The 20437-nt window shown below is 38.6% G+C and overlaps 1 protein-coding gene and 1 pseudogene across 1 annotated transcript in view; one reads left to right on the top strand and one right to left on the bottom strand.

Moving 5' to 3' along the window:
• Window positions 1–3229, top strand: part of LOC117493937 (scavenger receptor cysteine-rich type 1 protein M130-like) — a 6090-nt gene extending 2861 nt beyond the window's left edge. The window contains exon 4 of the mRNA XM_034144534.1: window positions 3193–3229. Coding sequence (XP_034000425.1) covers window positions 3193–3229 — 37 coding nt within the window. The remainder of the gene's footprint in view (window positions 1–3192) is intronic.
• A 6756-nt stretch (window positions 3230–9985) lies between these two features.
• The window catches only part of LOC117493936, a 57100-nt pseudogene continuing 46648 nt past the window's right edge, over window positions 9986–20437 (bottom strand).

Here is a 20437-nt window from a genome sequence, read left to right as displayed (position 1 = left end):
GTGTGTGTGTGTGTGTGTGTATTTGCTGTCAGTGTTTACGAGTAGTTTTTTCTTGAGAGATCACAAAGATATTTGAATATAATAATAATAAAGTGTATTCTTACCTGAGCTACAGAGCAGTAGCATCAGCAGCAGCAGCAGGTGATCCATGTCTCTCTTCTGTCTCTCTCTCTCGCTCTCTTTATTCTGAGTATCTCATGTTTTGTCCTCGCATTATATCAGCGTAAAGCGAGAGGTGGAGTCTCTCTGGAAACATATCTGATGGTATTGATATGGTATTGATATCTGATGGTCACTTCCCGCTCTCTTCTCTCTTCAGCTACATGTCAAATCATCACATCAGAGGCTGAGCATGATCCTATTTTGAGGGAAATGATCCAACGCTAGTCTTTAGAAGGAGAACAAGTAAACATAAATGTCTCATTTAAAATAACAAGCTCTTTCACACAGATACAGAACAACTAACATTGGGGTTTGCTGCTTCACATTTTGAAGCAACTAAAGAACTAAAAGCCCGACTGAACAAAGGCAGGTGCAAAAAACAAAGTGTGTAGAAAAGTAGAAGAAGGACTCAGAGATCAGAGTCACAGAGCAGAGGACCAGAGTCCGGGGAGGAACAGGTTCAGGTGGAACCAGCTTGGTTCTGACTATGGAGAGGTTCTGTAATCCTCATTAACCTGTTAAGCCCGGGTTAATGATTTGAACATTGCTTCTTACCTAGTTAGTATTCTTTCTTTTTATTTATGCATATTTTACTAATCTATGGGCATAGATATGTCTCATAATTATTTGTGTGAACATAAAAATGATTTGTGTGTAAATATGTGATTTGGAAATGTAAAACACAATCCACAAATGCATTTAAAAGATTTGCAAACTCACAAATAAATTTGCAAATGTAAAACGGATCTGCAAATACGCTAAATATGTTCACAAATAAAAAAAAGATCTGTGAATATCTCTTTAACATTTACAACTTTCGATCAGGCATTTGTGAATCCATTTTGTATTTGTCGACCAAAAATGCGCTTGTGGATCTCAACTCTCTGCTCGTGGATCTCAAATTTCTGCTTGTGGATCGTCTTTTTACACACACGGAATTTTGAGACAAACTTTCCTCTGGTCTCAGCTAAAATCTACTCGTGTAACTCGGTTATTTTCGGAAACCACGTGATGGCCTGCTGATGACGACATTTCCGCATGATTTCAAAGTAAGAGCATGATGGCTTGTTTAATGCTCTGTTTTTTTATTATAATGAACAGCGAAACGTTAGATGCATTCTTTTTCACCATCATCATCATCATGTTATGGTGATACAGTTAGTTTGTGTTAGTTTATTGGTTCAATACAGCATATGTCGAGCACTTTCGTAGGCATTGATGTTGAAGTACAGGCTACCCCACTTCGGGTCCCGGGGGAGCAGCTGGCAGCGAAGCAGCCCAGAGGAAACTCTTTCTTCATTGTTTTTTGTGTATTCAGTCAAAGTTACAAAGCACTTCACATTTTATTAATCGGCCTAATTTTACCTTACCAGTGCAGTAATAAAGTAATCTGTAGAAAAGCACCGTATTTCGGTCAGCCTTCATAGTAAGGCTACATTAAATGTTATAATATTCATCGTGTCCTTTCTACTGTATATGCATATATTCCTGTCTATTGCTTTCATTTGTATTTCATGTTATTATGTTTATACTTGTTTCCACACATTTCACAATTTGGGATGAATGAAGTATCTATCTATATATGATATCTATCTATCTGTCTGTCTGTCTGTTTATCTATCTATCTATCTGTCTATATCTATCTATCTATCTATCTATCTATCTATCTATCTATCTATCTGTCTGTCTGTGTGTGTGTGTGTGTGTGTGTGTGTGATGAGCTTTTCGGCAGAGGGTCGTGCTGCCGTCCAGTCGCTCTCTGTGTTCATCAGTGTGAGATCTATAGAAGGAGACAGACTCTCTCTGAGGACGTCTTGATTCTCTGTCACTGCCTTTGTTCAATCGCTCCATTAAAGGAAAGGCAAAGAACGTTTATTGATAAAGCATCTTTCAACACGAGGCCATTCAAAGTGCTTTAAGAGCATCAAGAAACACATATATTCAAATATAGATTCTTATCTTATAGTCTTTGTGCAAACGTTTAATATTACTCAGACCGATGTGGTTGCCTGGTGTTTCCAATTGTTGGAACTGTGTGGAGCTGCTGGTTTTTGGTCTGCGAGGGATAAAGATATTAAAGGAAATATATAATAATTCAAAGTAATGTTACCTCCACAAAGGAGGTGATGTTTACAGGTTGGTTTGTCTGAATGTTAGCTCCATTGAGGAAAAAAGTAAAATGTTCAAATTGTAAAAGGGCGTAGCACGGGAAGAAGCATTTACATTTGGTTTGAATATACAAATTATTTTCCATTTTTGTTTACATTGCAAGAAAGGGCATTCATTATTCTCTCTACTAAATCCATCACATCGATAGTTCAACCGACAAAAGGTCCACACATGGTTGTCTGGCTGATTTCTTTTTTAGTTTACTATGTGCTGCTTGGATTAGTTTTCAATAGTATTGTTTATTTCCAATAGCACACAAAAAGAACATTCAGAAACGACAATACAAATAATACCAGAATATGAACAGAGTAATGTCAGAAAGTGCAGACACACTGTAAAAGATGCAGCTCCAAAAACAAGTCAATATATAATAAAAACAAGGTGTTTTCTCTTTTAATAAGTGAACAAACCTGCCAATAGAACAAGTACAAAATGGCTTGGTGAGATTTCTCGAAGTAAAGATGGGATAATTAGATAAATGACATCTTGTGTTTAGCTGGGGAAACTTATTTTGAACTATATTTGACCAGAATCAGGGAATTTGTAACAAAGAAAGCCAGAAATGCTCAGACGCTTTCTGTTTCCTGATGTTAGCTGGAGATGTTCCTCTAAAATAAGATGTTTTTAAGAGACTTTGACTTAAAAAGATGCTTAAGATGCCTTGTCTAAAAACAAGACTTCAGTTATTAAGTCTTATATCAAGTGTAACGACATATTCTGACTAGAAATTAGACAAATATACTTGGCAAGATTGTACATGTTAGCAGTGCACACTTTAACTCAGGCGTTCAGAGAGAGACGTGATAACATGTACGATGAGATGCATCTTGATCTGATTCTGAATTACTTGTTTTGATGCAGATGGTCCCCCGGTCCTGTCTCTGACCCGGCACCATGAGTCCTGAGCTGCTGCTCCTCCTGCTGGTGGCTGCAGGGAGCGCAGGTAAACACAGGGACTCAGTGCATTCACTCAATGCTACACTTCACTGCTAAACTACTCAAAAGTAGAACAAATAACCTGCAGACATCAACTAGTTGTTAATTAACATGCTTATTAGCAGTATATTGGCTCTTTATTAGTCATTATAAAACACTTATTAATGCCTTATTCTACATGACCATATTCTACAAGTAATAAGCCATTAGTTGAGAGTTTTTCCTCAATAACCCTCTAATTAGTGCTTATTGATTGTAAGTAAGGAAGTTGTTGTACATGAGTCTTAATCTGCTCAATATGGGCCTAATAAGGCAGCAGTACCACACGAATAGTAATTCTCCCATAATAACACTTAACAGATATGATCTATTCTTATGTAACAAGACATGAAACTATAAGTGTTAATTAAGTCTAAATAACTCAAAATGAGGTATTTCTATCTAAGAATATGTTTTGGGGTGTTGACAGTTCAGCTACCAATAGCAAGGTGATATTGACCTGTATGTTTCATATTTATTACATTGTTACTTATTAAAGTTAATATACCAGAAGTCATGTTCAGGTTGGGAGTCACACTTTAGTTTCTGTTGATTTATTTATAATTGGATTTATTTATAATTTGTGTACGTGCTATGTTTGAATTCAAAGATGTTTTTTTCTGCACATTTTTTGCAATAAATTGTTAATAAATGAGTGTGTGAACGGTGTGTGTGTAGAAAGCTTCAGAATATAGAGAGGAAGGAATGTGGACGCTTTGGTTTCTGTAAGAGATTTCTGCTGAGAGAGGAGGAGAACAATATCATGGAGAAAAAGACATTTGAGACAATTCCAACATTTTAGGAAAACTGTCGGAATAATCAAATATAAAATACGACGAGTAAAGTTTAAATAATAACTAATCTGAGCAATACTCTATGTAATAATAACTTTATTTATTATTGTGATCAATCAGCTGTTATATAAGGAAGGGGTGGGACTGAGCCACAGGAAATGGTCTCCAGCACGGAACGGGGAATCGGTACAGTCTTCACGTTACACTGATCATTTGTTTGTTTGAATTTATGGAAGAAGTCAATAAATCCGCCAGAGGAAGGCAAAGAAATCAGCGCCTACAGAGTTTTATTTGGACTGTTTTTAACGTGTGAGTCAAGAAGCGGATAATGTGGCACAGTTTTAAATATCCTACAAGAATGGGCCACGACATAGCCAAAGACTCCGGACCGCTGGAATAACTGATGTGAAAGACGCATCGCTGACTGGAATCCCGGCTTGGATATTTGTGAATGGAAGAAGGAGACTCCGCGAACAGAGAGTATGGATTGCGCAACGATCAGCTGTTGAGCCATGCGGAGCAGTGGCGTTTTCTCCTGGAGGCCAAGGGAAGGGTTAAAATGTCTCTTTGGGTCAAAAAGGTTGCAGACCCCTGCCATAGTTTATGGGCGCTGTACGCTATGTATGCTTAGTTCTGTTAAGATAGGATAATAATATACTTTATTGATCCCAAATTGGAAAATTGTTTTGTTATCAAATATCGTTAATAGTAATCATATTTTTTTTCTTCCCCCCAATTTCCGGCGCCCCCCATGGATGGATGCGCCCTTAGCATTCGCGTATACTGCCTATGCCAAGGGCCGGCCCTGAGTACAAGGTCCGAGTTGTTATTCTTTTAATCAAGTACACGATCTGAGTACTTCTACTTTTAGGAAATCATGAATCCACCTTTTTAGAAAGTGTATATACTGCCCTCTTCTGGACAAAGGTGGCTCTACACTCATCAAAATGTAATCCATCAGGAAATGTTAGGGTTTTATACTTTTTCTGATATTGAAAGAGTTACAGAAAAAATACTTAAAATGTGTAAATGTCCAAAAATGAGCAGACAATGTGATTGGTTGATAATAACAAACGTTGTGTTACTTTGAATCCTATATTTCTTTCATAATTGAGCTAATTCTCACCACTTAAACTATCCCGAATTATCCATTACATCTCCTTGTTTACAATGAACCCATGCACGTGAAGAAAGAAATCGCAGAATTACTTTTATAGTAAATAAAACGTTAAAATGTGATAATTTTCAAGCAAGTTTTGAAGCCTCTTTTTTTCCTTATGACTTCTGGGCGGATTTACTATTGTTTAGTCTCAAATAAATATCAAAAATACGATATATTCAGGAAGTGTAAGTCAAAGTGAATCTAAAAATACATGTATCGTGTTTGTAAAGTGAATTATAAGGCTTAATTAATTGCCTCCAAGAGTTGTGAGAACATCCACTGTAGCTGCTGTCAATCAACGGGTTAACTCCAACACCTGACTTCCGGTTTGGTTGAAGAGCACCCTTTGAGTCATTTTTTGGCTTCTCTAAAAATGCGTATCGATTTGACTGCTTTTTAAATGGTTAAAAACACTTATTTGATGTTGAATCTTTCCTGTTTAATGTGCCATACTTCATGTTGTCATCTATTTATTTTAAAACATATATTAATGAGAATTTCTATAATTTTTTCCTGTTTTATTTTACAATAGTTATTTGTTATTATTTTAATCCATCTATTTATATATTATTTTATGTATCTTTAATATCAGATTTTTAACTTTAATTCCAATGTATTTTATATTGAATTTATTTATTAACTTTATTTTTATTTCACATTTTCCCTTTTTTTAAATGTCATTATTTTTATTGCAAATCTTATTATTATAGTTTATGCAAATTTATAATGTTCATATAATATTACATTTTGTATTTACTTTATTGTTATTGCAAATGTTTCCTTTTTTAATTTCATTTATTATTATTATATTTTATTTTATTGTAAATATTATTATTGTTTTTTGCACATTTTTATTATATTATTTTATTTTTATGTACTTTATTTCTATTACAACATTAAAACATATTTTTTAAATACTACCAAAAGCTGCAGCAAAATGTAAAGAAATGTATAAAAATTCCAGCAAAGGATATTTTGTTGTATTTCTTGAAAGACACCAAAACAATAAAGGAATAAAAGTAGATTTTCCATTTGTATAAACATCTTTTATTGGATATTCTGAACTTGGAGGGTCTGGATTTTCTCCCACGTCTCCCCTCCCTCAGAAGACTCATAGATTTGGGCTCCAGACCCCAAAGTAAAGACCTTTTTTCTAACACTTGGTCCAGTCCATCTAAAAACCATTCACTTCCTACAGCGAAGAATAAACAATGGGAGAGTCGACGTACAAACTGTTTTACAACGGGATAAACACATCAGTGCCAGTGGGTCGGGTAACTTTCAAAACCTCTCAAAAGTCATTCTGTGTGCCTTTTAAAGGTCCCCTATTATACTGTTCATCCATCAATATATCACAGCTCTCAGATATATCCAGAGCCTGTCTCTGATTGGCTGAAACACCAAACAGATCATTGCAGCATCCCATAATCCCCTCTGTTTCAGCCCTGTTTCCAAAGTGCTGATTCTCTGTCTGTTACTTTAGATGAAAATAAGGAGCCCCTCCCCACGCCCCTCTGAGAGAGATTTGGTTAAAAAGAACTCAATGGTGCTCTAGGAGGAGATTCAGGTGATAAGGGGGGGGGGGGGGGGGGGGGGGGGGTGGGGGGGGGGGGGGGGGGGGGGGGGTTACCTTGGTTGCTGATTGGCTAATGGTTACACAAGCCAACACATCGTTATGACATCATAAAGTGGCCAAAATCTGATCAGCTCATGTTGATGTAGAAGAGACATGAAGAAGAGGGGACACATGTTGATGTAGAAGAGACATGAAAAAGAGGGGACACATGTTGATGAAGAAGAGACATGAAGAAGAGGGGACACATGTTGATGTAGAAGAGACATGAAGAAGAGGGGACACATGTTGATGAAGAAGAGACATGAAGAAGAGGGGACACATGTTGATGTAGAAGAGACATGAAAAAGAGGGGACACATGTTGATGTAGTAGAGACATGAAGAAGAGGGGACACATGTTGATGTAGAAGAGACATGAAGAAGAGGGGACACGTGTTGATGTAGAAGAGACATGAAGAAGAGGGGACACATGTTGATGTAGAAGAGACATGAAGAAGAGGGGACACATGTTGATGTAGAAGAGACATGAAGAAGAGGGGACACATGTTGATGTAGAAGAGACATGAAGAAGAGGGGACACATGTTGATGTAGAAGAGACATGAAGAAGAGGGGACACGTGTTGATGTAGAAGAGACATGAAGAAGAGGGGACACATGTTGATGTAGAAGAGATATGAAGAAGAGGGGACACATGTTGATGTAGAAGAGATATGAAGAAGAGGGGACACATGTTGATGTAGAAGAGACATGAAGAAGAGGGGACACATGTTGATGTAGAAGAGACATGAAGAAGAGGGGACACATGTTGATGTAGAAGAGACATGAAGAAGTGGATTTTGCACAATAGGTGACCTTTCAAACACACAAATCCTCCAAATAGTGGACGCTTAACTCTTCGATCATCCAGTCGTCACACACGGACATTTTCCTGAACCCCTGTGACCCGAAAAACTCTAAATGAAACATCCAAATCACACTTAAAAATGTGTGGAGCACGGGAATATAGAAGTATCTTTCAATGGTTTTACGCTAAACTAATGTTCCACCATTCATGATTCATAATGCACTTTGTAAATGCCTATATTTCAAGTGGTTTTTATAATAAATCATATTTAAAGTTGAGAAATTATTCAGTAAAATCTCAACATTTCTCCCAAAAAAGGATGTTTTAATGTCACTTTCCAAAGTGACAAAATGGTCTGTATTGTCTAAGCTTTCTTATTGTTTCATGTCATTTAGGAGTGAGTAAACTGCTAATCGTTTGCATGACTTGACAAAGAAAGACAAACATGGACGTGACACTTATTTCTTTTGGCTTTTACTTCCAAATCTTCTTTCAGTTCTTCTCTTGAAGGCACTCGCTGGTGGAGGAGGAAGCTAGAGAGGTCTTTTTTAAGAGATATCATGAATCAGATTTATTATATTTAACATTAAAGGGGCCACATCCTGCTGATGTTCAGGTGTATATCAGTATGTAGTGTCTCTACTTTAAAGAGTCCTCTCCTGCTGATGTTCAGGTGTATATCAGTGTGTAGTGTCTCTACTTTAAAGAGTCCTCTCCTGCTGATGTTCAGGTGTATATCAGTATGTAGTGTCTCTACTTTAAAGAGTCCTCTCCTGCTGATGTTCAGGTGTATATCAGTGTGTAGTGTCTCTACTTTAAAGAGTCCTCTCCTGCTGATGTTCAGGTGTATATCAGTGTGTAGTGTCTCTACTTTAAAGAGTCCTCTCCTGCTGATGTTCAGGTGTATATCAGTATGTAGTGTCTCTACTTTAAAGAGTCCTCTCCTGCTGATGTTCAGGTGTATATCAGTATGTAGTGTCTCTACTTTAAAGAGTCCTCTCCTGCTGATGTTCAGGTGTATATCAGTATGTAGTGTCTCTACTTTAAAGAGTCCTCTCCTGCTGATGTTCAGGTGTTTATCAGTATGTAGTGTCTCTACTTTAAAGAGTCCTCTCCTGCTGATGTTCAGGTGTTTATCAGTATGTAGTGTCTCTACTTTAAAGAGTCCTCTCCTGCTGATGTTCAGGTGTATATCAGTATGTAGTGTCTCTACTTTAAAGAGTTCTCTCCTGCTGATGTTCAGGTGTATATCAGTATGTAGTGTCTCTACTTTAAAGAGTCCTCTCCTGCTGATGTTCAGGTGTAGATCAGTATGTAGTGTCTCTACTTTAAAGAGTCCTCTCCTGCTGATGTTCAGGTGTATATCAGTATGTAGTGTCTCTACTTTAAAGAGTCCTCTCCTGCTGATGTTCAGGTGTATATCAGTATGTAGTGTCTCTACTTTAAAGAGTCCTCTCCTGCTGATGTTCAGGTGTATATCAGTATGTAGTGTCTCTACTTTAAAGAGTCCTCTCCTGCTGATGTTCAGGTTCATATCAGTATGTAGTGTCTCTACTTTAAAGAGTCCTCTCCTGCTGATGTTCAGGTTCATATCAGCATGTAGTGTCTCTACTTTAAAGAGTCCTCACCTGCTGATGTTCAGGTGAATATCAGTATGTACTGTCTCTACTTTAAAGAGTTCTTTATTTCTGGATAATTTACAGGTCAATATTAGATTTCTCTGCACTAATGTGGCTTCAATAAACACATTTCTGACAGAGAAACGGTCTGAGAAGTTTCCGTCTGGAGGTCATGTGGTGCTCAAACTGAAGGTCGTATTGCTTCATATTTTAAAGATGCCGTTTGTAAATATTCTATAAATCCACCACCTTTTCTCCACCTTACAAACGGCATATTTGTAACATCAACTCTCTACATAAAGCACGTGGTCTGGGCTCAGAAGGCAAAGAATAATGCACATGTATTATTCTCTTTAAGGTGAGGATGATGAATGTGTAGTTGAGGAGATGAAACCTCACGATGACACGAAGAGGAGACACATTGCAGGACACTAATATGCACAAATGTGCTTTCATTTGTATTTTAATGTAATTTCTTGTGTAATGAAGACTTAAAATGCATCAAATCAAACAAAGAAATACATACACATACTAAGATGTATTTCCTTTATGGTTTTGTTTCTGTGTGTGTGTATGTATGTGATGTCGTTAGATTGTTGTTTCAGTGTGTTTTGAATGGACGTACCTTTTGTTGTTGTTGTCATATTGCAGTTTGAAGAACACTTGCAAAGCACGGTGGACGAAGAGGCCATACAATAACTGGATTTAATACATTTAACACCTCACATTTTGATTTATTCAACGCCTTTTTGAAGGATGCATGGATACCCTGTCTTCAGAAGACACTTCATCTCCTCACATGTGCGCAGAAACGAAAAGCAGCATTATATATATGAAGGGCAATCAGAGGTGAAACTAAAAAGATTATAAAAACAAATCACAGTAAATGATAAAAGTGTTTTTTAAGCATGATTAGGCAGAAGTCAAAACAAGCAAACCGGTGATGATACAAATGCTGAACACACACTCACACACTCTTGCACATGGATATGGACCACCCTGATTAACACTTTGCAAAATAAAGCAATGAAGTGGCTTTGTATCAGTCCATTAAAAAGATCATTCTCATATATGGAAAGCCTGCATACAGAGAATAATACTAACAAATATTCAGCAATAATCTGCGTGGTGTCATCACATGATCTGATATGAAAAACAACATTTGGCTATGATAAAAAAAGGTTAAAATTATGTGGTTTTTTTGGACATCGTACCCTGAATTCACTCTCCTCAACCAAGAGCCCTGATTGGCCAGTGGTGTGTACCGTAGTGGGTTTCTATTGGTCGATTAAATAAACGCGTTAGGATGAAACGATTTTCTTTTACTGACAAAACATCCGATTTCTCTTGTTGCCGTTTAGTGTGGAAACAAAAAATATTGACCTTAAATCAAGATTCTGATTCTCCTCAAATCCACAGTTCTGTGATACGCAAGTGGTAGTACTTCCAAAAAAAAAAAGGGCTGCGTCGCATATAAAGAAAATATTTGGTAATGTCTTTTTATGTAAATTCTTCATCCAAAAAGTGGCACTTCTTTAGTCCTTGAATGATAAAATAAATTGTGTGGTGCAGAGAAGCAAAAAGGACCGACTATCACACCGAATTAAAAAAATAACCCTTTGATTTCACACATTTTAAAATGGCCTTCTTGGTGTTTTCTCTCCTTAAATTGTCCAAAAATCTTCATTCATTCGTAACATCTCCCTCCTTCAGTCCTTATATGGCCATCAGCTTCCTGTGGCTCCTCCCACTTCAGTCCTTATTATGGTCAAAACATTCCTTAGAGTCCGTGAGCTCGTCCTCCTTTTAGGTCCATTCATGGGAAAAACAACATCCTGTGTGTTTTAGTATCCGACCTTCACTGAGGTCAAAGGTCAAAGGTCAGTGACTTTGTTCTCCAGCGCGGCGGCGATCTGTTGGAGGCGGAGCGTCAGCTGCTTATTCTGGGCCGCCGGGTCCTCGTCCAGAGACTTGATGATCTGGAAAAGACGACAAAATGACGTAACGTTTGGGTAAAGATTCAGATTCTGCTTTTTGACTCGTAATGCAGAAACATAAAACAGGATTACACTGAAGCATCCAAGAGACAGCATTCTACATAGAGTGCCACAGTGACGCGTCCTAAAACACGCAAGTAAACTCCTTCCGGTTCCTTCGACAAAAACGCAATCCAATTTCTCCATAGGATTTTGGAAAATAGCTGGAAATAAGGTCTGTGGTTGAAACACATTGAAGAGACGGATCACGTTTCTTTTTTTCCCTAAGATTCTTTTTTTGTTTTTTACAGAAATATGACTTTTTCCGATTTTGAATTTAGTTTCAGAATTCTTTGAAATTTCCAGAATTTTGACTTTTATTCTCAAATTGTTGACTTTTTTCAAATTATGATTTTTTTCAAATGTTTCTTAATTTTGGACTTTTTTCAGATTTAGATATTTTTTCTCAGAATTTTGACTTTTTCAAATTATTCATAATGTTGACTTTTTTCACATTTTTCAGAATTTAGACTGTTTTTCTCCAAGTATTGACTTTTCTCAGAAATTGAAAACCACCATATTCCTATTTGACAGAAAGCCGTTTCTCACCACATCGTAGTACTTGCTGGCGTACTGGTACAGCTGATGTAAGGCCAACTCGGTGTTCAGCTCGTGTGTGTGTTGCTGCAAAACAAAGGTTCAAACGCGTTAAAAAATCACCTAAAAATAGACATTTCCCATGTTCTGTTTTTAAAATGAGTTTCTTTACATACCCTGGAAACCTCAGCAAGGTGTGTGTTCATGTCCTGATCGCTGATAGGGACCATCTCTCTGATGCCCTTGTAGTAACTAGAGAGAACACACACACACACACACACACACACACACACACACACACACACACACACACACACACACACACACACACACACACACACACACACACACACACACACACACACACACACACACCACACACACACACACACACACACACACACACACACACACCACACAACACACACACACACACACACACACACACACACACACACACACACACACACACACACACACACACACACACACACACACACACACACGTATAATTTAAAAAAAGGCTTTGATTCTACTTAATAATGATAATTTTAAACGAGAGAATTTGATGTTCTGTTTTTTAACACTGTAAACTACTGGGGGAAAAGATATTTAATAATAACAATGTTCTTATTTGTAAGTTGATATTTTAAGCTTTAACTGATGCATCCAAATGCATCCACGCTGCTGTGCACTAATATATAAATACACATCTGTCCTGTGTATTTAATAAAACACACTCACTCGTCCACCATCTTCTTGTACGTGGAGATCTCTTTTGCGTAGAGCAGCTTGTTGCTAGGAGACTCCTGCAGGGAAACAGAGGAATATCTTTAGTTATTTGCAAATCGTCTCTTAGAATGATATGAAACACAAAATGAGAAGTAAACAAGACGCTCTTCATGCAGGATTTGGACTTTTTTTTCCTTCTGATTTTTGACTTTTTCCGATTTGTGTCTTTTTCAAATGTTTGATTTTTTCACTTTACAATAAGAATACCCGTATAAAGGTAAAATAGTTTGTAATTCATTTATTAATTAGGTTGTGAACACTTTATAAATCATTAATAAGCTTTTATAAGACATGAGATAAACAGGGCAACTGTGACCGGTTGCTTGCCAAATAGTGAGCCCACATGTATCTGTACTGCTAAGCCTTATATTGGCTACCTAGCTTACTTCGTCTCCTTCATCAGCCAGCATCCTTGGTATCTGTTGCTCACTGAGTTGATTCTCGCTAAGTAGCCAATATAAGGCTTAGTCCTCTTGTCAAATAGTGAGCCCACATTTATCTGTACTGCTAAGCCTTATATTTAGAAATGGTAGTAACTCATTAATACATGGGAATGTGTGTTTTAAACTTTACAATAAGGCTCCCTTTTGGCAGTTATAAATGTTAGTAACTCATAAATAAATGGTCATAAAGAGATGCCAAGAAACATCAAGATGGATGGGGTTCAATCAACTCAGTGAACAACAGATACCAAGGATGCTGGCTGATGAAGAAGACGAAGTTAGCTAATGGCGCATTTCCACTGCAGCGCGTAGCACGGTTTAAGCGTAGCACGGTTTAAGCGTGCCGTGCCAAACCCGGCCCGTTTTTTGTTGCGTTTCCACTAGGGGTAGTTCCGGCTAACGGGTACTTTTTCACAGTTTTTCTGGCTCTCCAAAATCCAGGTTCTTTCCGGGCCAACAACCGGGCTCAGTATGCTAAACTAGTGATGGCAAGGGGGCTACAACTACAACAAAATGAACATATTTGACCGTGATTTAATTGTAATACACGTTTCAAAATGATGCCGAAGTAACAACATACTGATACCGGTTAGTAAAAACCATGAATTAATGCTTTGACAAGTCTGCAGACAGACGGCAGGCGAAACACCTTTTAAAATGCGTGTTTTCTGAATGGAGATCGGCTAAGCTAACGCAGTATATGCTCTGACCGTCCACACTCACAACAACGGCCTACAGACATAAATAAAGCAGCGACTGTATTCGCCATGACACAGGCAGTCTGTGGTTTGTACTTGTTTCACTTCTGTCTAGTTTCTGAACAGATATGAGGAGCTGTGAGCTCTGAGTGCTAACAGCTAACGGCTGATGTTGGTTTTATGGTTCGTATTGAAGATGACGTCACGGCTCCGCCTACACTGCGTTACTATAGTTACTGCCCCAGCTACTAAACTGTAATGGAGTGTTTACAACCTAATTAATAACCTAATTAGAAACCCTTTATGAATCCTTTATAAGGGGAGTCTTATTGTAAAGTGGTACCGGTTTTTCTTCAGATTCTTTCACAATTTTGACTTTTTCAGATTTGAGTCTTTTCTCAGATTTTTGCCTTTTTGTTCAATGTTAAGATTTTGGACAATTTTCAGAATTTGGACTTTTCTTCAGATTTCTGACATAAGGATCACTTTAACAGAAATACTTTAAGATAAAGGGACGTTTCTCCGTATGGGATGCATGTTACAAAAGACCTGAGAGTTTTCTCAAACAGTAGGTCTACTATATTCTATTTTATTTTATTTACTTGCACTATTGTATCTGTGTTATTGTGTTGCACTGTAGGAGGAGCCTGTGACCTCAGATCTTCATTGAGATATCCACACCGTAGCTATGTACACAATAAAAGCCCTGAATCCTTGAACGTTTCTCTAGGAGTTAAATGTAATGTTTTGTTGCACTCACTCTGCTGAGTTTGTGCTCCGTCTTGGTGCAGGCGTCCATGAATGTCTGAGCGACGACGTGCAGCGACGCGTCCACGACCTCCGTCACGTGAACGTCTACGATGAACTGAGGGTTCCTCAGGATGTTCACCCAGAACCGCAGGGGCAAGCTGGGGAGACAAAGACCCCGTCAGAACCAATCACACACTCTTAGGTTTATTTATTTATTATTTTATTAGAATTAAGACTTTATTTTCAGAAGAAAAAAAAAAGATTGTCAGAATTCTGAGCATTTTTTTTTTTTTAAATACAGTGATAAAAACAATCATATTTATTTGAAAGTGTTTGCTAACAGAGGTTGCATTTGGTATGAATGATAAAAATAAATACATATATTTTACATACACTCAATTTATGCACATTCATTTGACCATGAATAACGTTTTTTAGCACTTTTGTTGAAAAACAATGATTATTTTATCAAAAGTTTGGGCACTTTTCATTCAATAGTAAGACTATAAAATAGATTGAATGATTCCTGTACTGTACAACCTTAATGTATTTGGTTAACTTGAATACAACTAGAATATATAAGACAAGTACCAGGTATACAACTTGTGGAACTTGTACACACAGTACTCGTCTTGTATAATACTTGTGGTACTTGTACACACAGTACTCGTTGTGTACCTGTTGGTCTTCCAGATGTGCAGCGTCTCCTCGTCCACGTTGTCGTGTCGCTCCGCCTGCTCGTCCAGGAAGTCGAAGAAGTATTTAACGGCCGGAGGAACAACGGCCCCTGAACACAACACGCTGCGGAAGAAGTCGTCCACAAACTGCTGCAGAGTGCCCTGAAACACACACACACACACATGTTTATATACTGCAGGGTGTCCAAACTGTTTTCACTGAGGGCCACATACAGAAAGATATAGGAAGGGCTGGGCCGCTCACTAGAGGTGAGGTACATGTCCTCATAAGTGAAGTTATAAGTTAGCTAAATCAATCAAATGTGGGTAAATGATTCTTGATGATTGAATATGCTTTAAGAAACATCACAGCTCTCCGTAGGGTTGCATGTATTCTGTTAGCAGCTCATTCCTTAGAACAGAAGGATCAGAATTGATTATAATAAGGGGAAATATGAAGGGTACATTTCAAGCTTGTTATGTAAATAAGTTATGTTTTTTTTTTCTTATCAACTTAGATTTGTTGGAAAATGTTTTCAACTTGAATTGACTGAATGTATTTGTAAAGTGGGCTTACTAACACATGAATACTGTGTAATATATTAGTGCATATCTATTTCAGATTGGATTGAAGGTATACACGTCCTCGTGTCTCACCTTGACGGACAGCAGTCTGGTGAGGTAGATCTCGGTGATGGCCTTCGTCATGGACTTGTCTTTCATGCTTCCTCTTTTCGACTTCCCCTCGTCCATTTCATCTGCCGGACGCACCAGGTGGAAGGTGTGGTCGTCCTCCAGCAGAGCGTTCTCTGAAAGGGAGGAGAGGTTATGATACCCCTGCCCGAAAGTCAGGAAACACACAGGAAACACAACTAAAAACACATTCAGTTAGGTATTTATTTAGTATTAATATAAAGAGTCAAGGGTGTGTGTGTGTGTGTGTGTGTGTGTGTGTGTGTGTGTGTGTGTGTGTGTGTGTGTGTGTGTGTGTGTGTGTGTGTGTGTGCACATACTCTCTTCATAGTTGTCTTGGTGCTGGTGGAAGGACTGTGAGTGTAGAACTCTGGAGAGAACCAGCGTGGCGTTATCTCGAACCTGAAAGAAATCACAGGGAAACATACGACTAAATATAAATAAATATATATATATATATATATGTATATAATATCCTGCTTTATAATCTATTTCATGTAAATCAGCGCTTCAATAGTCTTTTATTTGTCAGACAGTTATAGATTTAGTGTACTGGGTTAATGTATACTCTTTTCATTTCTACTTATGTGCAATGCCATGTCTCTTTATGCTGCTGCAACGCAAACATATCCCACATTTGGATCAATAAAGTACATCTTATCTTATCTTATCTTAAACCCCGACATCTTAACGTTTTCTGTCCATCAGTCCAAAGACATCCAGTTCACCATAACAAGTTACTATATTTTCTATTATTTTTTAATGTTATTATAGTTTTCTTAAAATAGTTCTCTAACTGTGTTTTTAACTTTGGTTTGACTTTTATGTACGCACCACGACATCAAGTCAAATTCCTCGTACGTGTCAACCGACCTGTTTCTGATTCTGACAAACAACACATTGTGTTTTTGCACCACATTAAACACAGTCAAATATCAAAGTATCTCACGTTGTAGTGAGCGAGCGTGTTGAGTCTCTTCCAGCGTCCTTCCTTCTGAGAGGTCAGGTCGAGGTCGGACAGGATCTGACCCGTGGAGCCCGGACGCCACTCTGAGGAAACGTCAGGAAATACATTTAATGAGTGTTTTTCAGAATATGGTGTTGTATAATAATGTTTTTTATAGATACAAAAAGTCAAAGGTACTGAAGTATACTACATGGCAAAGAAAAGACAACAAATATCCCCAAAAACTAACAATTTGAAACGATGAAAAGAGAAAAATGCATTAAAATAGGTAAAAGAAAATCTAATTTCGTCCTTAAATTAAATGTAATTTCCTTATTCTTTCTTCCACTAAGTCTCACAGTAACCCTGCAGTTCCACCATGAACCAGCAGGAGGCGACACACTCCTAATTTGTAACATCAACTTATTTTATTTCTAGAAATATAATATTTGTTTTGATATTTTTACTTGTGTGTGTGTGTGTGTGTGTTTTCAGAATTTTGACTTTTTTCAAAGTTTTCTGAACTTCTACTTTTTTCACTTAGAGATTTTGACATTTTCAGATTTTTTTTTTAATAATTATTGCTTTGTTTCTGATTTTTCTCAGATTTGTATGACTTTTTTTCAAAATGTTGACATTGTTCAGAAATTGTTTATTCTTTTTCAGAATTATGACTGTGCGTGCGTAAGTGCGTGCGCACGTGTGTGTGTGTCGTACCCAGAGCAACACTCTCCACCTCTGGTCTCTGAGAGTACGGCAGGTTCCTGTACACCTGGTCGATGATCTTCTCCTTCACCTGCAGGACCACACGTTTACATCTTACCCCACAACACGTTTCTGCACAAATGTTGATTTTCTAAAGAACTTTAATGGCTTAACATTAATTGCGTGAATAAACCCTCACCTGTGTGATGGAGTCGCAGCTCAACACCTTCACTGGAGTCACGTCAGGACCCTCCCCGTGGACCAACACCTGCAGAGTCTACACACACACACACACACACACACACACACACACACACACACACACACACACACACACACACACACACACACACACACACACACACACCACACACACACACACACACACACACCACACACACACACACACACACACACACACACACACACACACACACACACACACACACACACACACACACACACACACACACACACACACACACACACACACACACACACACACACACACACACACACCTTTGAAACCCTTACAAAAGCACATTTGCTACTATAAGCAAACTGGGCTGCAACTAATAATGTGTGATTCATAAAATAGTATGTGTACTGAGTGTATACTGGGTGCACTGTGTGCATTGTGTGTATACCGTGTGTACTGGGTGTATACTGTGTGTACTTAGTGTATATTGGGTGTGTATTGTGTGTGTATACCGTGTGTACAGGGTGTATACTGTGTGTACTTGGTGTATATTGGGTGTGTATTGTGTGTGTACTGGGTGTATACCGTGTGTACAGGGTGTATACTGTGTGTACTTGGTGTATATTGGGTGTGTATTGTGTGTGTACTGGGTGTATACTGTGTACTGTGTGTGTAATGGGTGTATACTGTGTGTACTGTGTGTGAACTGTGTGTGTAATGGGTGTATGCTGTGTGTATACGGTGTGTCCTGAGTGTGTACTGGGTGTATATTATGTGTATTTACCAGTACTGAGTACTCCACGTCGTCTCCCAGCAGCCCCGTGTCGTTCAGAGTGTATTTGGCTTTCTTCATCTTGGCGTCCACCGGCCCTTTCTCCACCTGATGCTTCAGAGCCTTGAACAGCTTGTAGAGAGGCTCCCCTGCTGTGTCCTGATCACACAATCATATCAGAAAGAATTACAAATAATTACAAATGAAATATAATAGACGTAATCTATACTACAATTAAATATAATTATAAAAAAGATATGTTTGGATACTGGCAGGACTTATTCAGGGTTTAGGGAATAAACTCATTGACATTCAGCTGCAGATTTTGAACACAACATAACAAACACACTTTTTGGTACGAGGATGTTAAATGATAGAAACTCTGAGCTGCTGCTGTTGGTTGTTCCGAACAGCACAAACAAACTAAAACACAAGGGGCAACAAAACGGATTTCCACAGAAAAGAGAGACATAGGAACATTTCAAAGAGGCAATTATAACTGGAGAGGAAGAAGAGAGAGAAGCAGATCGAAGAACAGTCAAAACAAACGGAGAGGAAGTGAAAAAACAAGAGAAAATATATATATCCGTTACCCTGAGGAACTGATAGATACAGATGGACATCCAATTACAGAGCATCCTCTCCACCACCGTCTCCGACCTGCACACACACACACACACACACACACACACACACACACACACACACACACACACACACACACACACACACACACACACACACCACACACACACCACACACACACACACACACACACACACACACACACACACACACACACACACACACACACACACACACACACACACACACACACACACACACACACACACACACACACACACACACAATATTTTAAAGGGACAGTTCAACAATCTGGAAAAAACACGTTTAATTATTATACATTTTATAATTTAAAAAATCCATCAAAACTCCACATCACTGAGGACCTGACTCTTCACACCACCACCATCACCAAAAGAGCTCGACAGCGGCTCTTCTTCCTCCGCAGGCTGAGGAGGTTCAACATGGACTCCAGGATACTCTGCAACCTCTACAGGTGCACCATAGAGAGCATCCTGACCTTCTACAGGTGCACCATAGAGAGCATCCTGACCTTCTACAGGTGCACCATAGAGAGGATCCTGACCTTCTACAGGTGCACCATAGAGAGTATCCTGACCTACTGGTGCACCATAGAGAGCATCCTGACCTTCTACAGGTGCACCATAGAGAGGATCCTGACCTTCTACAGGTGCACCATAGAGAGCATCCTGACCTTCTACAGGTGCACCATAGAGAGTATCCTGACCTTCTACAGGTGCACCACAGAGAGCATCCTGACCTTCTACAGGTGCACCATAGAGAGCATCCTGACTGGCTGCATCACGGCCTGGTACGGCAGCTGCACCGCCCTTAACCGTAAGGCTTTACAGAGGGTGGTGAAAACTGCACAGCACATCACCAGGACGGAGCTGCCATCCATGGAGGACCTCTACTCCCAGCGGCTCAGGAAGAAAGCCCTCAGGATTATAAAAGACCCCCATCACCCCGGCCACAAACTGTTCTGTCTGCTACCGTCTGGCAGGCGGTACCGCAGCATCCGGACTAAAACCACCAGACTCAGGGACAGCTTCATCCCACAGGCCAGAAGACTGTTAAACACCTGAACTGTTGAAACAACATCCATAACATTCATCTGGCTGCTACTTAGAAATTATTTATCTATTTACCTAATATATCATATTCCAATAACTTGCATATAGACTCTTATTGCACTATTTCACTTTTTTAAACTATTTTTCTTTTTGTATTACTATTTAGTAAGAGAGCTCTCCCTCTCCTTACTGTTGAGACAGCTTCTAATCT

This window comes from Trematomus bernacchii, unplaced genomic scaffold, assembly GCF_902827165.1.
Source record: "Trematomus bernacchii unplaced genomic scaffold, fTreBer1.1, whole genome shotgun sequence".
Lineage (NCBI taxonomy): Eukaryota > Metazoa > Chordata > Actinopteri > Perciformes > Nototheniidae > Trematomus > Trematomus bernacchii.
This window is presented reverse-complemented; position numbering and strand designations above follow the sequence as displayed.